The sequence below is a fragment of the Pituophis catenifer genome, unplaced genomic scaffold (genome assembly GCF_029215685.1).
Source record: "Pituophis catenifer annectens isolate HBS135680 unplaced genomic scaffold, rPitCat1.0.hap2 SCAF_13, whole genome shotgun sequence".
Taxonomy (NCBI): Eukaryota; Metazoa; Chordata; class Lepidosauria; order Squamata; family Colubridae; genus Pituophis; species Pituophis catenifer.
This window is the reverse complement of record NW_027256893.1, coordinates 25991883-26011553: the sequence shown is the minus strand read 5'-3', so window position 1 is coordinate 26011553 and position 19671 is coordinate 25991883. Positions and strand designations below refer to the sequence as shown.

The following is a 19671-nucleotide window of genomic DNA, read 5'->3' as shown; positions in this document are numbered from 1 at the left end:
TAGTCTTTCACTTCTGCATTAGACTAGTTCTTGTGAAATCTTGCTGAACTTTTGGATCACTGCACTCCCCATTTGGGACATGAAGTCCCAAACCAGTTATTAAAAGCAGGACATCTCATTAAACCAGATGGTCTTTATTTCAGTGCCAGTATTACAGATACAACACAAATGTCCCAGAAGAACAAACTCAAATGGAACCCAGGACTGACAGACTCAGGAAATGAAAGGGGGGGGGGGGTTCGGAGCGGGAAGCAGCTTTGCAGTGGAATCTTGAGATGAGTCTTTCTGCAGCTAATGGGCCCCCCCTCCATCTCTAAGACGTTTGCCCAGGAACACACTCTTCCTTTCTACTCATCCTACCACAGCTGACAGCCAAGGAACAGACAAAAGGAGGTCCGAGATTTGGGATGGGGCACACTGAAAAACGACTTGCTAGAGCAGTCAGTCTTGTCCATCATGATGCTTCTTCAAAGAGGCACTGGCCCAAAATGGGCTTGGCTTCACTGCCCAATGTTCTGCCAAATCCTCTAAGCAGCGTTTCTGTCCAGAACAGCAGATCCATACAGGGCTCAAATCACTGCTCACCAAGGGTGCAGTCATGTGTAGAAAAGGGCCCCAACATCAGGGGAACCCAAGGAGAAAAGAAGGGCACCAGCTTCCTTGAACAAAAGCGTCTAAAGATGGTAACCCGGTAAGAAGGAGCCAAGCCAAACCCAAACCCATCTCACCCACCCATCTGCTGGACACAAGGCGGCAACAGCAGCAGCAGCAGCAGCCCCCTTCTCAGGGGAGGGAGGAGAGAGCACATGTCCCAATGTGCCCCCCCTTCCCCAAACAAGGGAACATGGCGTCTGTGGTGGATGGGGCTCAGCAGTTCAGGAGGGGGAAGAGAGTGTGCGAGGTTCGAAAGAGAGATGCTTCAGGATGAGCAAGGCCAGTGCTCCTCGTCCTCTGCAGCAGCAGCAGCAGCAGCAGCAGCTCCCCCAGCCACGGAGAGGCTAGGGAACTTCTGGAGTCACAGGCTCTGCCCAACATTCCTTTGGCCAACCAGGTAGGGTGAGGAGAGCAGAGCTCACTGCCAGGACTGGGGGGGGAAAGAGTTGACCTCTGCCAGGTCCTGCATTGCCGAGCCCTTGTGGTTGTATGTCAGCTTGATCCGCATGCGGAGCTGTTGCTGCAAAAAACCAGAGAGGTGAAAACTGAGCAGGGGGTGGAGAGGAGCCAATGTCCAGCCCTAGCCAGATAAGATACCAAGAGGGGAGTCAAGCGAAGAAGCAAAAGCCGCCTCTTCCTTTGCCCAAGGCTCCCTTGCTTCCTTTGTGCCTCCCTCTTCAATCTGAACAACCCTTACTAAAGGCCATCTGAAGGAAGACTGGAGAACTGCCTCACTTGTGTACCTTTTGCGGATTCAGGACTTTGATGACTTGTGTGATGGTCCCTGTATTAAATGCTGGGATGCTGCTACTGCTGGGAGACAGAAGCTGCAGCTGGAATGTCTAGAAAGGAACAAATAAGGGAGCCAGGCTGATTTCCTGGCAATGCCAAGCAAGCCCTCACAGAAATATTCTGCAAGGCTGCTAGCAGCAGTCTTCTGATGGCCAAACCACATCTTAGGTTAGCCTAAGACCTGACTCACCTTTGGTACCGCAGCCTGGAAAACAAAATCTGTCATGTCCACATCAGTGCTGTTGGAGGCCTGTATGGTGATGACGGTGACACTGGGGTTGGTGTTGGAGCGCTCAAAAGCAAAATCAATCTTCAGCCCGTTCTTGTTGTAGGCTGTGATTGGAGGAATGCCTGTGGAGAAGCAGCACTGCTCAAGTTCTGGGGCCGCCTGCAACCTCCCTTACCTTTTAGAAGCTCAGATTCCAACACCCTCACAGGCGGATATGTGAGGAATCACGCTGCAGGGGAATGCCTGGCTTTTGTTTCATTTTCCTTTTAATTCTGGAGTGGTGTCCTGGAAACTGCCTGGACCGGTCCCTGCGGTTTTCTTGGCAAGGTCTTTGGAAGGGGCTTGCCACTGCCTCCTTCCTAAGGCTGGCCCAAGGCCACCCTTCTGGCCTAAGATGGAACTAGAATTCAGAGACTCCCATTTCTAGTCTGATACCTTTACCATGATACCATGCTGGCTCTAGAAAACCAGGCTATGGTAATCAATATTACACCACAACCCCACGAGAAGCTGGCTTGTTTGCTTGAGTAGGTTTGATTAGCAATACTCTTTTGTTTTTGATTGGGGTTCTCAGTCAACTTGGGAAATATCTTCAATAGAAACGAGCTGTATACATTTCTATATGTTAGCAATCTCCTTCCATATATCAGACTAGCTCATGTGCAGAGCATTCTACATTCTCACCAGAAGGTATATCATTGAAGATGGGTGGTGAAGAAAGTCCATCCAACAGAAATGGAGGCTGTGGTATCTGTGGGGCAGGAGCTGGAGGGCCTGCAAAAGCAACACAGAAAGTTCTATGGCTCCCCAAAACTGGGCTTCCCACCATCCGGATTTTCTCCCACCCGAACACAGGATTTCACCTGTTGTTGGATTGAGATCCCCAAGGAGGTCCAGCAGCTCCCCACCAGCTGAAGCTGCCTTGCTGGAAGGGGCCGTTGATATGACAGGAGTGATGTCATTGCTTCCCAAAAGATCCAGCAGGTCATTGGCCTAACGAAAAACATGGAGACAGTCCATTAATCTATCTAGACAAAAGACCATGCAACTCAGTAGAAAACACCCAGGGAAGCAGCTAAGCAGGGGAATATCTGAAGAGGAGTAGCAAGAAAACCATCAACTGATCTTATGGTAGTTTAAGTCACTCTTGCAGCCACTTTTGTTGAGAGCATGATTTTGAGAAAACATTCACTTTTCTTACCTGGCTGGCTGGTGGCAGGCTGGACAGAGGTGGCTTGGTCTCCAAGATTGTTGGCTCTGCTTCCCCATTGGGCTGAGTAACATCTGTAGGACCGTTAGCTGCCAATTTCTCCAGAACTGGCATACGTTCAAGCAGAGCTGACCTGCAAGGGAGCAAGGTAATCAAATCCTATGGTTCTATTCACATGGAGAACTGCGGTAGAAGGCAATTGCCCGTTGCAGAGGGTCTCTCTGATAAAGGAACAAGAATGGCCCAAAAATGCCTTTCTGTAGCAGAGGCACATCAAGCCATCAGTTAAGCTCTTTCAGCTGATAGCAGGCAATTGTAATGTGTGTTTAGGACATAGCAAACAGATCAATAATAGCGGTTTTCTGTTAGGCACAACATACTGCACAAGAACAGTGTTACTTTATCTAGTCTTAAGGTATATTAGGCTACGTGAATTCAGCCAGAGATGTAGTTTTGCGAAGAACTTAGGAAGTGGCCAGTTACCATTGATACACTCCAAGAAATGCATGGTTAAGTATTCTTAAATTTTTTTTTAATTTTTTTTTTTAATTTGATTTATATGCCGCCCTTCTCCGAAGACTCAGGGCGGCTTACAATGTGCTCAGCAATAGCCTTCATCCTTTTTGTATATTTATACAAAGTCAGCTTATTGCCCCCACAAACTGGGTCCTCATTTCACCTACCTTAGAAAGGATGGAAGGCTGAGTCAACCTTGAGCCTTGGCGAGATTCGAACCCTGCAGTAATTGCAGGCAGCTGGTCTTAATAAGCTTAATAACAGGGTGCCTTAAACCTCTGTACTACCAAGGCTCAGAAGTGTTTCTTAGATAATCTTATGTTGTCTACTGCTATCTGCCCATACTGGAAATGTGACTTCTAAACTAATTAGAAGACAATAACTATCCTCCAAAAAAATATTTGCTCTTCAATAGAGCCGCTCATTATTTCAGGACACTAGCAGGATAGCTGACTGAGCAAAGATAATGCACGAAGAGCTGTGATATCAAGTCTATCTTTCAGCAGGAGTCCCTCTTCAGTCTCATCACATGCTCCTCAAGGTGCACCATTGGACAATGAAGAATTTGGAAAAGCAAGGAGACCTGGGTCTCCAGTACTCACCTCATGTGGTCATACTTTTTGAATAAGGCATTGTACTCTACTGCCCTCTGCTGGAGCTCCACATCAATGCTGCTGCCATATATCGAGACCACCTTCTTAATGCGACTACAGAGAAAGAAAGGGAAGAGGGAAGAAATGGTGAAGGCAGCAAAGAGCTTACTTTAGCAGGCCTGCCAGTTCCAAGCATTTTGCTACAGCAGGTTTGAGACACAACTACCATGGCCCTGGTGGCACAGAATGGATTGCCCATGGAAACACCTGACCTCCGTCACAAAGTTTTCCTCTGAGGTTCAACAGAGAACATGGCGCTGGAGACTCCTCTTCCAAACGCCAGCTTCCTGGAGAGTTTGGCTCTTTTCAGAAGCTTTTAAGCAGAGCACTAGAGACTCAGCTGCAAAGGCAAACCTCTTCCATACCCCAGAGGACTCACTTGACTGTGCAAGTGAACCGCGTTGAGAGTTTCATGATGGCGGTGAGGGCATAGCCCCGTGTGACTGACGCCGTCAAGTTGGAGACAAGGATACTTTCCAGAACATCAAGGACTTCATCCTCTGTGACCTGGGCAAACCAGAGGTTTGGACAGGGGTAAGGAACCAGGGAAAGCAGCTGCCTGGCCAAAACCTCATGCCCCAGAAATCACAACCATCCTCTTCCCTTCTCCAGTCAACAAACCTGGATTGGTTCTTCCTCCTCACACTGACCAGATACCAAGAGATCTCCATATTCACCAATGCACCAGGAAGCCACCTGTACCAGGGGTTGCTAGCAGAGGAGAAGGAAAGGTGACGGTTGATAGTTCAGCCATGTCCTCTACCTGGAGACAATCAAAAGAGTGTTCCCGCCCACCCTCAGGACTTACTTGGGAATAATCTCCCAGAATGGCTTTGTAGAGTTTCTGTACAGTGTAGGCATGCATCTCCATGCTGTTGGTAATCAGCTGGATAAGGTTGGGCACAGCATCATCACGAACATAGCTCCCTGCCTGGAGTGGGTGGGGAAAAGTGACAGTATTACACCTTAGCCACGGTTTGGCACTTAGAAAGAGGTTTCTATTGGGAAAGCTACAGATGTTGGACCAGCAAATTATATAAAAATATAATAGAATGTAAAGTTCAACTCTATATGTCCCTTACAATCAGACTGATTCCAAGTGCTCAGATAAAAGTGATTAAACTGATAAAATAAAATGCTATACTAGCATAACATAGTTTGCAAAATTCCATAGTTCAACTCTCCTCAAAACAGCTCATTCAGTGACTGTTGGAAGTTATGATGGCACTGAACAAATGGTGGTTATGACCAGTCCTTAGAGTTCCACCCATTCCAACAGCCTCTCAATGCACAATCAAGATCTGGGCACTTGGCAACTCATTTGTGCTTCCCACTGGTTGCTGTGCCCTGGTTGCTATTTGTGACCTTCCCTGCCAGCGCCCACAGAAAGTCAGTGGCAGAGCCAGCAGGGAAGGCCACAAGCCTTCCTATCTTCTCCTCTCATGCACAAGGGTCCACAATCCCCTTTCCGCAGACCGCTACCAGGCCGTGGCCCATAGGGAACTGAGCCGTGCAAGCGGCAGGCGAGTGTGTGGAGTTTCATTTGCGCACGCGGGGGGGGGATCTAGGTTGCATTCATGAAACCATCCCCCCCGGCTGCTGCCTCTGCCACTCAGTGGAGCCAGAAAGGTTGGGGAGCGCTGCCATAGCAGTCCTGCACACCCACTCCAACCTTCATTGCACCTCCCTGATCTATGCCTCTGTTCCTGCACCCTGCAGCCCCTGCCATTTCCTCCCCCTTACATTACTTAGCAATGGAAATTCCATTCCCAACTGCTGTCATCAAAGATTACTGTGAAAAAGAGTTTTCCACTGCACATTGGTAGAATAAACAGAGAAAGTGATGAGGGATTCTTAAGTGGCCTCGCAGTTCCGAGGATGAAAGGGCTTCTAAAGAGGTTGACACAGCACAAACTATTTAAAATGGTCTTCAATAATCTGCATTATTTGCAGATGGCTATTGCAAACAATAAAAATAATCTATTCAATTTATGAGTTGCCTGACTCCCAATGCCTGAGCAGTTAAAAACATTTTATGCCTAATAAAAATACCTAATTGTTAAAAACATTTTAAACAAGAAAACAATGTAAAGTAAAAAGAACAGATGCAGGAGAGACTAATACATGCAGATGGGAACAAAAAAAGAAAAAAGGAGGGGGTTTTCAATTACACTTGTCAAAGGCCATGTGAAGGGTCAGGCCTTCAAGGCCCTTTGAAACACCAGTAGGGTGTTCAAATCTTGGGGATAATCTAATTTCCAAGGGCTGCACTGAATTAGAGAAAGATGGCACTATTTAATTGAAAGAAGCATGTCAACCCTGCCAGACTGAACCAGTCAGGCAGATCTTATAGGAGACAAGTCCCTATAAGGCAGGTCCCAGGCCATCATGTAGGCTTTACAGGCAGCACTTGAATCACACCCAGAAGCAAATTCACAAACAGTGTAATGCCTGTCATTTGTGGCATTCTTGGCTAACTGGATCCTTCCTGCCCACATCCAGCAAGGAGTCCCTGGCTCTCTTTCAATGCAGTCAGTCAGACTATGATGAGCAGAGCACAATCCCACTCTGCAGCCACTAAACAAGGACGCATCAGAAGAAGGCCTGTTGCCTGGCATACGAAATCATAGTGAAGCCTCTGTAGAAGCCATACTTACCGTTGTCAAGACGCGCATGATTGTATCTATGTGCCAGCGTTTAGAAGGAGCGTATCTGGAAAATCAATAAACATATGTTCAGAGAGGATCGTATGCCACTTATCTGCTCGACAATTTCCAAATTTTCCCACATATTCAAGCACAATTACTGGAGTAATCTAGATTGTGTTGCAGACATTTGTGAAATGAAGTTAAACCCTGCACTGGGGCAAAGGGGGATTTCTGGGAGAGCGATGATGATGATGATCATTGTTAGTTCAGTGCTCAATGGCATCTGGGCTGGAAGTATGGCCTAACGACATGATTCCAGCACACAAATGTACCACCCTTTCTCCAATGGAATGCAATTTCCGTAGCTGTTCAAGTCAACACAACAGCTAAGAGTGGGATGGCAGAGCAAGAAGAGAGTTTCACTGCAAACAGCAAAGAAACCCATTACTTCCCTTGCTTAGTGCAAAGGTCTCTCCAGTCAACAGCTTCTGATCCAGACACCAGTAAAACCCAAGGTAGCCCTTTTAGATGAGATAAAACCTCTTATACAACCAGTCAGTCAAGCAGGCTTTCCTACAACAGTGTCTCTAAATCAGGCAAGTCCAATCTGCGGCCTTGGACAGATAATACTGCAGCCCCACAAGATCGTAAACTTTTAACATTATGTGATTTATATACATTAACTATATTATATATTTTATATGAGGCCCAAGACAATTCCTCTTCACACAATGTGGCCCAGGCAAGCCACAAGGTTGGACACCCATGTTGTGAATGTTGGTGGCAGGATTAGAATGGATGGCAAGACTGGCCATAAACAAATCTATGGAAGCTCTTAAAAAGAAATCTTACTTTTCTGCTGCAAGAAATATTCCTGATGCACAATCAGCCTTGAACTCAGGCTCACAAGAATCCAAAAAATACAGCAACTCTTTCATCATTCCCCGAATGTTGTTCCCATTCACAAGAGCAAAGCTGAGTTCCATTGCACGCCTGGGAAAGGTGAAAGATGAAAGGGATTCATTAGCCATAGGGTATCATCAGGAAATGACATCCAACTTCACCTGATGTAGAAGGAAGAAGCTGGGGCCCTGTAAGAACCATGGCACCCCTGGGAGTATTTCTGGGGCCACAGGTATGCTTGCTTAATGACTTGTGTCTACCAAGTCATTCTCAAGTGTCATCCTACATCTGCATGAATCAAGAGGCCATATCTCTTAGCACTGCCAGATTGTTTCCTCGCCAATGAAATTATCAAATTTTGAATAGGTCCCAACCCAGAAAGAACCCTTCCTGTCCTCCAATGGCTAAGCAAAATCAACCAGGTATGCATTTCAATTCCCAGTTCTGATAATTTCCTAAACTTTGAGATCATCTCCAAGGCAGTAATGACTACCAACCTCTGACATTTCAATACTTCAACAACAGTGATTTGCTAGGACAGCTTAATGAACAACCAAGAGAACTTGCATTAAGTAGTCACTGAAAAATTAAGAGATCCGTTAAAACTGCAGCAGATAACCATTCCTTTTTACATTTATATTCAATAACATGCCATGACAAATTGCAAGACAGCCCTTCTTTCTTCTGACATCTTAAGTCTCTATCTACAATTTATTACATCTGTCTCAAAACTGACTCAAAATTCCACAAAGCAGAAATTCTGTAGGAGGCAGATCTGTTTTTTGATGCAAAAATAGTATCTTCAATGATAGAAAGGATGAAAAAGACATCAGTGAATAAGACCTAATCTGAAAATTAGTGATGCGTCTTAAAAGTAGGACTGCATTTTAAAACTGTGGATAGGATCTGCAAAATGCTGTGAGATTTGAAAAATTAAATTTTATAGCCTCTGCCCCACCTACCCCTGCTGGCTCTTACAACTCTACCTGGCCTTCCAAATCTGATAAGTTTTTCAATGAATATTTAGTTCTCAACATCAAAACATTTAAACAGTAAGCAAAACTGCAAGCTATTCTTAGGGCACGTCATTATTTTTTTATCCAGAGCAAAGGACAAAGAAATTTACTATAATGGATAGATTACTCCAAAGATCTCTAGGGCTTCTGAGATCCACATCTTGACACAGGCAGAATCTTACAGAAGCCACCTAGGGAAAACAATACTTTGGATATAGTACAGTGGGGCAAAAAAGTATTTAGTCAGCCACCAATTATGCAAGTTCTCCCACTTAAAAAGATGAGAGGCGCCTGTAATTGTCATCATAGGTAGACCTCAACTATGTGAGACAAAATGAGAAAACAAATCCAGACAATCACATTGTCTGATTTAGAAAGAATTTATTTGCAAATTATGGTGGAAAATAAGTATTTGATCACCTACAAACAAGCAAGATTTCTGGCTCTCACAGACCTGTAACTTCTTCTTTAAGAGGCTCCTCTGTCCTCCACTCATTACCTGTATTAATGGCACCTGTTTGAACTTGTTATCAGTATAAAAGACACCTGTCCACAACCTCAAACAGTCACACTCCAAACTCCACTATGGTGAAGACCAAACAGCTGTCGAAGGACACCAGAAACAAAGTTGTAGATCTGCACCAGGCTGGGAAGACTGAATCTGCAATAGGCAAGCAGCTTGGTGTGAAGAAATCAACTGTGGGAGCAATAATTAGAAAATGGAAGACATACAAGACGACCACTGATAATCTCCCTCGATCTGGGGCTCCACGCAAGATCTCACCCCGTGGGATCAAAATGATCACAAGAACGGTGAGCAAAAATCCCAGAACCACATGGGGGAACGTAGTGAATGACCTGCAGAGAGCTGGGACCAACGTAACAAAGGCTACTATCAGTAACACACTACGTCGCCAGGGACTCAGATCCTGCAGTGCCAGACGTGTCCCCCTGCTTAAGCCAGTATATGTCCGGGCCCGTCTGAAGTTTGCTAGAGAGCATTTGGATGATCCAGAAGAGGATTGGGAGAATGTCATATGGTCAGATGAAACCAAAGTAGAGCTGTTTGGTAGAAACACAACTCGTCGGTTTGGAGGAGAGAGAATGCTGAGTTGCGTCCAAAGAACACCATACCTACTGTGAAGCATGGGGGTGGCAACATCATGCTTTGGGGCTGTTTCTCTGCAAAGGGACCAGGACGACTAATCCGTGTACAGGAAAGAATGAATGGGGCCATGTATCGTGAGATTTTGAGTGCAAACCTCCTTCCATCAGCAAGGACATTGAAAATGAAACGTGGCTGGGTCTTTCAGCATGACAATGATCCCAAACACACTGCCCGGGCAATGAAGGAGTGGCTTCGTAAGAAGCATTTCAAGGTCCTGGAGTGGACTAGCCAGTCTCCAGATCTCAACCCCATAGAAAACCTTTGGAGGGAGTTGAAAGTCTGTGTTGCCCAGCGACAGCCCCAAAACATCACTGCTCTAGAGGAGATCTGCATGGAGGAATGGGCCAACATACCAGCAACAGTGTGTGCCAACCTTGTGAAGACTTACAGAAAACGTTTGACCTCTGTCATTGCCAACAAAGGATATATAACAAAGTATTGAGATGAACTTTTGATATTGACCAAATACTTATTTTCCACCATAATTTGCAAATAAATTCTTTCCAAATCAGACAATGTGATTGTCTGGATTTGTTTTCTCATTTTGTCTCTCATAGTTGAGGTTTACCTATGATGACAATTACAGGCCTCTCTCATCTTTTTAAGTGGGAGAACTTGCACAATTGGTGGCTGACTAAATATTTTTTTGCCCCACTGTACTTGGCTCTCTGGGAAAGACTAGCTAAAAAAGAAAAAAAGGCAGAAGAAACACAGGGCAGCTAAAGAGTTATCTGTGATCACAGCCTGGCCTTCTCTTCCAACTTCATTCACCGTTTGATGGAGACATCCAGATCCTTTAAGCAATCCACAATGGTGCTCCGGTGTCGCTGGACAGCATTGTGGTCAGTCTGCACAGTTTTCAACAAGGACGTCAAGGCTACATATCTGAGAAACAAGAAACGAATACTTTAGATCTGTGATGGTGCAATTATGGCATGTATGCCACAGGTGGCATGTGGAGCACGCAAGCGTTGCCCTAGCTCAGCTCCAGAGCGCATGTGTGCGCCAGCCAGCTAATTTTCGGGCCTTCCGGGCCCACAGAAAGTTTGGAAACAGCCATTTCCGGCCTCCAGGAGGGTGGGGGAGGCTGTTTTCGCCCTCTGGAGCCTGGGGAGGGTGAAAAACGGGCTTACTGGTAACCTTTTTGCTGTTGCATGCCAAAAGTGGTGGGAGCGTGGGGGGTGGGGGTGAGTTGCGCGCACATGCACAGGGGGGCATTGAATTATGGCTGTGGGCACATGTGTGCGTGACCCTTTTACGCGCTCCCTCCGCTTTTGGCACGCGATGGCAAAAAGGTTAGCCATCACTGCTTTAGATGATGATGGCTGTTCTGCACTGGACCACACTGAAGGGCTCCTGCAGAGAGCAAAGGGGCAGTCACGTCTATTCAAACTCCCAGAATCAATTAACAGCTAAGCAATAAAAATATCACATCGTGGCAAAAGAACCTAGATTGAACTACTGTATTGGAGTAAGCAGAAAATATGTTCCTGGCCACACTTAAGAGATGCCTGGTGCTGACCAGAATGTCAGGCCAGTTCCAATCATAACATGCATTGATAAGCTTACCTTATATTCTTGTCATTATTGAGTAAAAACCGACCAAGAATGTTAATGGCCAGCACCTGCAGAGAGATAGAGATAGATAAGATCACAAAGAATCTCTTTGTCAAAATTTTCTTCTGCTCTCCAACAGAAAATGTCGGGGGGGGGGGAGGTGGGCAGAGTGGGAGTGGCAAGGCAAGACATTGGTCAACCAAGAAATTAAAGCACATAGCTAAATCCCACTGATGCCCCAATCAGACTTTTCCTTCTGAAAAGTTCTGGAGCTCCTGAGGAAGCCTGGAAAAGCGATGCTCCAATGTGGCAGCCATTTTTCCTTGGGGACCCACAAAGCCAAAGTCACGTACTCTCAGACCGCTCTCAGACTTTATGTCCATGATAGTTAAGACGGTTTCATAAAGAATGGCATTTCCCACATTTTTGCTTGTTTCCGTGTTTGTGGCCACCTGGAATACAGAGGATGGTTTACAATTTTCTGGTTTCCAGTCCAAGACTTCCCAACCACCACCTGTCCACAATCCTCTCACCTGTGCAAGAATGTCATTCATTGCTTCACTGGAGTCATCATCATTTCGGCCAAGAATTCTCAGCAACCGCAGGATTCGAACCTGGAAAAGATTACATTTGTTGTTTCAGGTTCCTGAAGATGCCTTACAAAGCAAGCCAATTCTGCTCCCTGCCTTCAAAACAACTAACCTGCAGAAAAGGGTCACTGATACCCGAAACATCGTGCTCCGGAGAATAGCCTGACATAATAAGGTTTTTCAGAATGCGAACAAGCTGAGGTACAAGCTGAAAAGAAAAGATATCAAGAGTTGGATTTTGGACTCTGTGACCCATGGTTCTATTTGACGAATCTATCACAAAGAAAAGCCTCTTTGCTTAGCTTCTCCCCAGCGTAGTTAACCCTTAGGGTTATTTTTTAATGCAGTGCTGTTGGATGGCAGCAGTCCATATCTCAGCACAGAAACTAAAAAAGGCGGCAGTTGCAATATGTAAAGTGGTGGGGTGGGGTGTCGTCATAAGACTGATGGAAAAAAAAATCTCTGAATAGGCTCAGCTGGCTCCTATTAATAGAAGCCCACTGAATTCAGCCCTGAAATGTTTGGAACCCAGCCCATCCTTCTCTCTCCCTCTTTTGCCACTACACACGTCCTGTGAAAACACACCAGAAAAACAGTAGTGAAGTGTTGCGGTTACAGCAATGCGTGTCTCTCCAAGTCTAGACTAGCAGGGTTAATTCAGCAGAGAGGAGGAAAAGCAGCAGGCAGAGCATTGGCCTATACCAGTCTACAGCAAAGCATGCACTGCGTTGGGGGGGGGGAGCAGGGAATTGGGAGCACCTTCTTACCTTTTCATTCTAACCCACCAGAGCAGGATTCCAAGCAGAGAAAGGGGACAAAAGAGATGAAGTAAGTACTGTGCAGAGAAGACTCAGTTTGCAGCATCAGCCACCATCACCAGCCTAGACTCAGGCAGCCAGGACACTTGAGATGCTGAGGGTTCTCCTCTCCCAACCACAGCCTTCCCCAAGGGACAACGGCTTCTTCCCTTTGCATCCACTGGTGCCAGGCAAAGGCTAATCTGCTCCAACCTCAAGGCTAAGCGATGGAAGCAGTGGCAGAAGAGTTCCTGCCTTGGCATATATTGCTTTCAGTTACATCTGATAGGCAATTTGTTCATAAAACAGAACACGCCGAAGAGATTCTAACAGGCGGAAAGGGGAGCGGCTTATCGTGCGTGTATCTAACAGGGCGGGAAATACACATCCTGGCCCACAATCAGGAACCATCTTGCCACAACCAGAACCAGAAGCTTATTCTTCTTGTTCAAAGGGCAAGAACAGAAACCCAACTCCACAAAACTCTCACATGGTCTCACCTTTCTGAAGTGGGCAAGCATGTCTGGACTTCTTTCACACATTTCAGTGAGGAGGACAACAGAAGTGTGAAGGACACCTGTGTGAAGGAGCACATGAATCCACATTTTATGTGGCTACTGCAGCACAATGTTATGGAAAGATGCTATGGCTAAAAAGAATTATTACCATGGTTCTTCTCATTCAGCAGGTTTTTTGTGGCTGGCAAAAACATCTCCATCAGCTCAGGCACCTTCCTGATGACATGAACTGCACATAGGGCTGCCTGTAAGTGAATCAGTGCATTTTAAGTACCTTTTCAGCGCTCCCCAAAGAAATAGGCTATTTTATTTGAATTTTATTCAAGTTCTGGAATTTACAAGATTGGGGCAGAAACATTTGAAGCCTGCAAGAATAGGAGATAAACCACAGCCAAGAGAAAGGCAACAACTAGGGAAATGCTCCCATAAGTACAGCCTCCTTCCCGACAGTTGAAATGAAGTAAGCCAAAGTCTTCATGTAAGAAGAAAGACTATTTCACCAGCCACTAATGGCAGAAAAATGCCACTTAGTCTCTCAGTGAGGTACCTTTTTCCTCAGGTAGGAGTTAGAAGTCTTCAGAAGCTTCTCCACCTCCCCAGCAAGGTCCCGGCACATTTCAGAAGAGCCCATGCAGCCCAAGGTGCAGAGTGCCAAGCCCTGCACATACTGGGTGCTGTGATTAAGGTCACTGCAGATTGAGAAAGCAACGGGTCAAGGAACTACCAGGAAGAGGCCAGGAACTGGGGGAGGAAGTGCATCAGATGTTGTTTCTGGACAGCCAAACTCAACTGTGCGTGCATTGCAAATGAAATAGTTTCTCAACCAACAGAGAGTTAAAGTCTCTGGAAGCGTCTGGCCAAGAATCACTTGTCTGAGTGCCAAGCCACCTCACACACATAATGATATGCCAGGCGCCTACATGTCGTGAGTGGGAAGGTTGTGCTCTGTCCCAGCTCAACTCAACTACCTGGCTATCTCTTACATTCTATGCAGGAACGCTTCTCTTTTCTGTCTGAGGTAGGAGAACACAGACTTCTCAGAATCAAGTCCCAAGCACTAGATCAATATTTCTTACTTCCACCCTCAGTCCCAGGAAAACAAGCAGCCTTACTTTTTGATGCAATTGGTCATGAGGAGATGAACATCCTGCCTCTCATCCAGGAGTAACATGGCTCCAAGATATCCAATGCGCTTGTCTGTGAATTTCTGAGAGGCAATCAGCTTTAGGCACTCCAGCTGCAAGGGGGACAGTAGAAGCCCGTTTACTTTAGCAATTTTATTACAGAAAGATATTTGCATGGCCAAAGTGATCCCCACCCAAAAATTCAAGGCTGTGTAAAGGTAAAGGTACATCATGTCAAATCTGGGGGCAGGAGAGGTGACCTATTTGTTCTAAGTCAGATCAAAGCTGACTTAATACCTGAAGTCTTATTTGGAAAACACCAACCTGGGGAAGGGCCTTTTGCCTGAATAATCCCATTCTCCTATTTTTCTGAAGTAACAAGGGCTGCCATGAAACAAAATCTATGCCACCATATAATGTGGAGAAATATTTTTTGGCCATCAGTGGAAACTGAGAACCTCTTCCTCTCTAGTATCCCACTCCTGCAGGAGTTTCCAGAAGTTTTCTCCCACACTCAAAAGGGTAAAAACTGTAAGGCGCTCGGCTGCCCATCAAATGTGAATGCTGCATGTCCAGGGTCTAAATTTCAAGGATCTGTGAGTGCTCGCCTGTTTAACATTTCAAAAGAAAGTGGCTCACCTGTCCAAAGTGGGCAGGATAGCCCAACATGTGCATGTACAGCAATTTAGCTACATTCCGGCAGCGGTATGTGTTGTCCTCTTCTCGAAAGGATGATCGGATAGCAGCACATTCTTTCTGAATCATCTCTCTTTCTTCTGCCTGTGTGCGTGCAGTCCGGATGGTCCGGATCAACTCCCGGAGTCTGATGGGGGCTGGCATCCTCTAATAAATGGAAAATAGATTAAATCAATGGCTGCAGACATATGACCGTTGCAGAATTTCCCAAGTAACAACCTCTTTGGTAATCTTGTCTCCATTTCCAGTATTTCTTATGGTTAATTCAGGGCTGCCATCCTAAGCCAGCAGTCTCAGACTATTCTATAGAGTGTAACCCATGGATGTGTGGAAATAACAACACTCCTACTACTAACAAAGAATACCCCCTAGAATTAACTTGATTTCTGATATTCCCTGCTAGCTTCTCAAAATCAAAGTCAGTTAGGAAGCTGGCAGGAAGTCCAAAGTCAAGGCCATGTGAGGTTCTTGCTTAACAACCCATGCAGCACCTTTGGGATGGCTATTCCCTCTTTGTGGTTTTTACAAATTATATGTGATTTGTCTAGCAATTTCTCTAGATCAATGCCAACCAAACTGCAGAATGACAGAAGTATTGCCTAAAATCTAAAAGAACATCAATACAAGTATAATTTACTCAGTTTCACTTGTTTACTTCATGTTCTCCAAGCATGCTTCTTAACATATACCTGCGTTCTCTCAACACTCTCTGCAATCTCTTCACATCATCAGAGCAAACTTATCACTCTGTTTTTCAATAATAAGTCAAAAGACGGATATGGCATCCAAAAACTTTGTTAATTATCAACCAGTCCCTCCCCCAGCTACCAGAAGCAAGTTTTATTTAGAGTTAGGACTAGCTCTTCCAAAATCTTAAATCTAAGATGACAAATCTAAGATGTATTCCCCATTGCTCGTGGATGGAGCTCTGCTAACCAAAGTCAAAAAAGATTATTCAAAAACATCTGTATTAGCAGTCTTCCAATTATTTTCATTATTGGATCCAGTGTGTGACTTAGGGAGCCATTCAGCAGAAGCAGCATTACTTAAGGTACACCAAGGTGTACTTGGTGAACTTTCAGTAATGCTTCTATAAGATGTAATGGGAATCCTATATACAAATATGTAATATTAGGGTTGGATTCATGCATCGCCCTAAAATATAGCTTCTATGGCTGTGATTTAATCATTTGCATTAACCTAAATTATTCACACCGAAAGTCAGGGGAATCTAATGGTTAATATATAATCTGGGGGGGGGGGGGCAGGTTAAAGTTCTGTAATTCAACCATGGATTGCATTCATTGTTGTTGGTCCTGTTACTCTTCCAGCCTAATTAACCTCACAAGATGGTCACTTGGGGGAAAGATTAAAAGGAGACTCCCACATATACCACCCTGAGCTCACAAAAGAAAAACAGGATACAAAATCAGTCACCAGGAGGCTTCAAACAATGTTCTAAGTTATGCTATGATTTATTTGGTGTTGTAGCATGCTATATACAGTATTCACTAAACCATAGATAAAAACCATGATTTTTATCACATGTACTGTGATGAACTAACCCAGATAGTATTTTACAAGATCCATTTTCATAGACACAGGCAAATTTTTCAGATACAAATTCTTTTCAGAGGAGTTTGCTTATGACAAACTTCCCTTTTTGCTCCTGAAAAATATCATACACATTCCTAGGAGCTTTTCCCTCCACAACATGGAAATTTAGAAGTTATTTTAGGATTTATTATATTGTATTACATTTAAGATTGAGTCAGAGAAGAAAGCAAACTAAACACTGTAACATAAAGGTGTGTGAAGGAACAAATTAAAATGATCTACTATAGACAATTGTATAGAACAGGGTCTCCAACCCCTAGCTTGTGGACAGGCACTGGTCCGTGGGATGCCAGAAACTGGTCCGCGCAAACAAACGATGCCCCATCCATGGGATGCAAGCAGTAAGCGAAACCACCTCCCAGTCTGTGGAAAAACCTCTTTCCACAGAACTGGTCCCTGGTGCCAAAAAGGTTGGGGGCTGCTGGTATAGGAGGAGAGATGAAAGCAAGAATTTGCTCAGTAGCACACATTTTCTTCATGGCTGCAGGACAAATGTACCTGAGGGTGCAGGCTGTTCCATTATATTGGGGCCACAACTAAGAACTGTCTCTGCCCCCCTCCCAATACTTTACCTTCCTATGGGGGGGGGGGGGTTCTGGACATGAGTGCACAGGATGGGTTGATTCGAACTGGAGGAGAGTACCTAGGAGCCCAGGCCTTACAGGTTAAGACCAGTACTTTCAATTGGTTCTGGAAGCTTCAGATTATACTATATCACCTATGGTGCTGCATTCTGACTAATTCAATTCTTGAATTATCATCAAAGGTGGCCTCATGTAGAGTGTGTTGTGGTAATAAAAACACAAAATGATATGAGGAAATTACTGCTGTCCCCAAAAATTGCAACTGGGAGTACCAGCTGAAGGTAGGCAAAAGCTCAGCCAGCCATAGGCCTGAGCTGTTACTTTAACAGGAGCCATGAATGCAAGAGAATGTTTAAACCATAGATATCTGAGCCCAAGAACAATCTTAATAGTCAAATCACAATATCCAGTATTGCAAATAAAATTTTAAGTTTTGTTACAAGATGCTCCCACATAGCAACATCAACAGACCTGCTAACCAAAAGTATGGCACGTATTTACCCATGGTCAATAGAGTAATCCTACGTAATATTTAACCTCTCAATTTCCTGGTTTGCTTCCTTTTATCTTCAAAGTTTTGGAAGGGACCCCTTCCCTTCTTTGGGGGTCTTAGCTTTTCAGGTTCGTAGCTAATCAATTGCTCTGAAATGCTACATGCAGATCTTGAAAAAAGGAATGAGCTGGAAGAAGGCAATCAGAAGGCTGAACCACTTTGAATAACGGGAAAAAGCCAGAACACTCAGAACTCTAACTTGCAAAACGGCCACTCAGGAGAACACGATCAAAAAGAACACAAACTGTTTCTCCGCGGAGAACAATTCCCGGGGCCTGTCCCAATGTCGGAAGTCGCTGATGGCCTCATAACTATCGGACTATTCTGGAGGAGAGCCGCCCGGCAACGCCGTCGTTCCGGGTTTCCCCGAGCGAGACAGCGAAGGTGGGTCTGGGCTGCGTCCTCGGGGCCAGGCCGGCTCTCCGGGGCACGACGGCCGGAGACGATATTGGGGCTGAGCCGAGCCGGGGCCCTCGCCTCCCGTGCGGAAAAGCGCCAGGCCAAGCCGCCGGGAAAAGCTGGGGCAGCCGCGAAAGGGGACTCGAGACGCACCTCCGCCTTGGTGGGGGAGCGCTCCGGCCCAGCCCCCCGCCTTTCCCCGAGCGCACACTCACCGGGCCGGGTCCCTACAGCGATGGCGGCGACAGCGGCAAGAGCCTGGCATCCAAAATGGCGACGGCGGAACCAAAGCACCGATACCGCAGGCGGAGGAATTCTGCGGCCGGCACTTGCTGGCTTATCTCCGTCTGGACGCGGCGGTTACTCGCTAAGACTGTTCGGCGGACGGCCCCCGGGATGACCCTTTTTCGGAGCCCTGGCAACTCTCGCTGCGCGCGCGACTGCAGCACCCGCCCGCAGGACTCGTTTCTCAAGCGGAGGCGTCCGAGGTGGGGAACACGAACACAGCTCCACGGCAAGCACTGATGACGTCAGACGCCTGCCGAGTCACCGCGGCTGTCGCGCCGGCCATAACCGCCCGGCTGGAACTCGCTGACGAGTATGAAGGTTCCGTCCGGGGGCACATCTCTTCCTAGGCGTCTGTGAAGCGGGAAGAATGGGAGCTGCACTAGTGTGAAGAGGCGTCGCGGATGGCCCTGCCCTCCCGAACAGGTCCCTCTGCCCCTCGGGGAGGAGGGGGGCAACGGCGTTACGGTTAAAAGTTCGGGCGTCGAGCGGCAGCCTCCAACCCGCTGGAGAAGGCGCGGAAAATCCCGGTCCGAACGCTCTGTCCCGGGCAAGGTGCCGCGGGGACGGGAAAAAGACCAAACGAGCTTCGAGGCCGGCAGCGGCTGAGCGTGTCTACCGCTGGCCCAGAAGGTTTGTCCGGAGCTGCCCTTCGCTGGGATGGGGATGAGGGTGGGGGGCGGTGGGAGCGCTCGCAGCGACCTTAGACGGCGCGAGTCTGTTACGAAAAGGTCAGCTTAAGAGCGGAAGTAAGCCATGAGAGCCGGGTTCATTTGCGTGGGGAACCGGAGCGGCTCGCCGGCTACTCGAAGGAAAACGGCCCCGGCGAGAGATTCTAGCGCGCGGCAGTTGCGTCACGACCCAGCTGCTTCCTGTAGAGTTGCTACGGCGACCGCCGGCTGGGGAATGATGTCATCTCAGCGCGCCCCCTCGCGCCTCGCTGGCATCACATCCGAAGCATTTCCGGCGCGCCGAGAGAGCGGAGGGCGGGGCCGGGTCGGCAACGGGATGGAGCCCGGGCGAGGCGGCGGCGGCAGAAGTGCGGTAGGAGGCCGCCCAGGCGGCAGGTAAGCCAAAGATCGCCGGGTGTCCGCCCTCCCGCCCTCCGAGCCTCTAACGCTGCTGGTTTCTTTGCCTCCGCAGGTGAGGCCCCCCTTCCGCC

At 46.8% G+C, this 19671-nt stretch overlaps 1 protein-coding gene across 2 annotated transcripts; it reads right to left on the bottom strand.

Moving 5' to 3' along the window:
• Window positions 1-118: 118 nt before the first annotated feature.
• On the bottom strand, window positions 119-18705 carry AP1G1 (adaptor related protein complex 1 subunit gamma 1). 2 transcript variants are annotated; one of them, XM_070952655.1, is made up of 23 exons: window positions 18440-18705; window positions 15015-15218; window positions 14364-14488; window positions 13799-13940; window positions 13400-13496; window positions 13234-13310; window positions 12049-12144; window positions 11880-11960; window positions 11700-11798; window positions 11359-11414; window positions 10561-10674; window positions 7555-7695; window positions 6712-6766; window positions 4863-4985; window positions 4676-4765; window positions 4434-4561; window positions 4004-4108; window positions 2877-3018; window positions 2539-2668; window positions 2360-2449; window positions 1637-1797; window positions 1398-1496; window positions 119-1174 (listed from the first exon to the last, which is right to left on the bottom strand). In XM_070952655.1, the coding sequence occupies exons 2-23, from the start codon at window positions 15213-15215 to the stop codon at window positions 1073-1075; spliced, it is 2454 nt and encodes an 817-aa protein (XP_070808756.1). In that variant the 5' UTR covers window positions 15216-15218; window positions 18440-18705; the 3' UTR covers window positions 119-1072. The 2 variants fall into 2 exon arrangements, with proteins under 2 accessions (XP_070808756.1, XP_070808757.1); XM_070952656.1 differs by lacking the exon at window positions 11700-11798.
• Between the last annotated feature and the right edge of the window lie 966 nt (window positions 18706-19671).

Coding starts and splice junctions, on each gene's coding strand:
- AP1G1 (XM_070952655.1), bottom strand. CDS start 15,215: ATGCCAGCCCCCATCAGACTCCGGGAGTTGATCCGGACCATCCGGACT. Junction 13,941..14,363: donor ATGACCAATTGCATCAAAAA/GTAAGGCTGCTT, acceptor CTCAATCTGCAG/TGACCTTAATCACAGCACCC. Junction 1,497..1,636: donor TCCAGGCTGCGGTACCAAAG/GTGAGTCAGGTC, acceptor GTTCCTTTCTAG/ACATTCCAGCTGCAGCTTCT.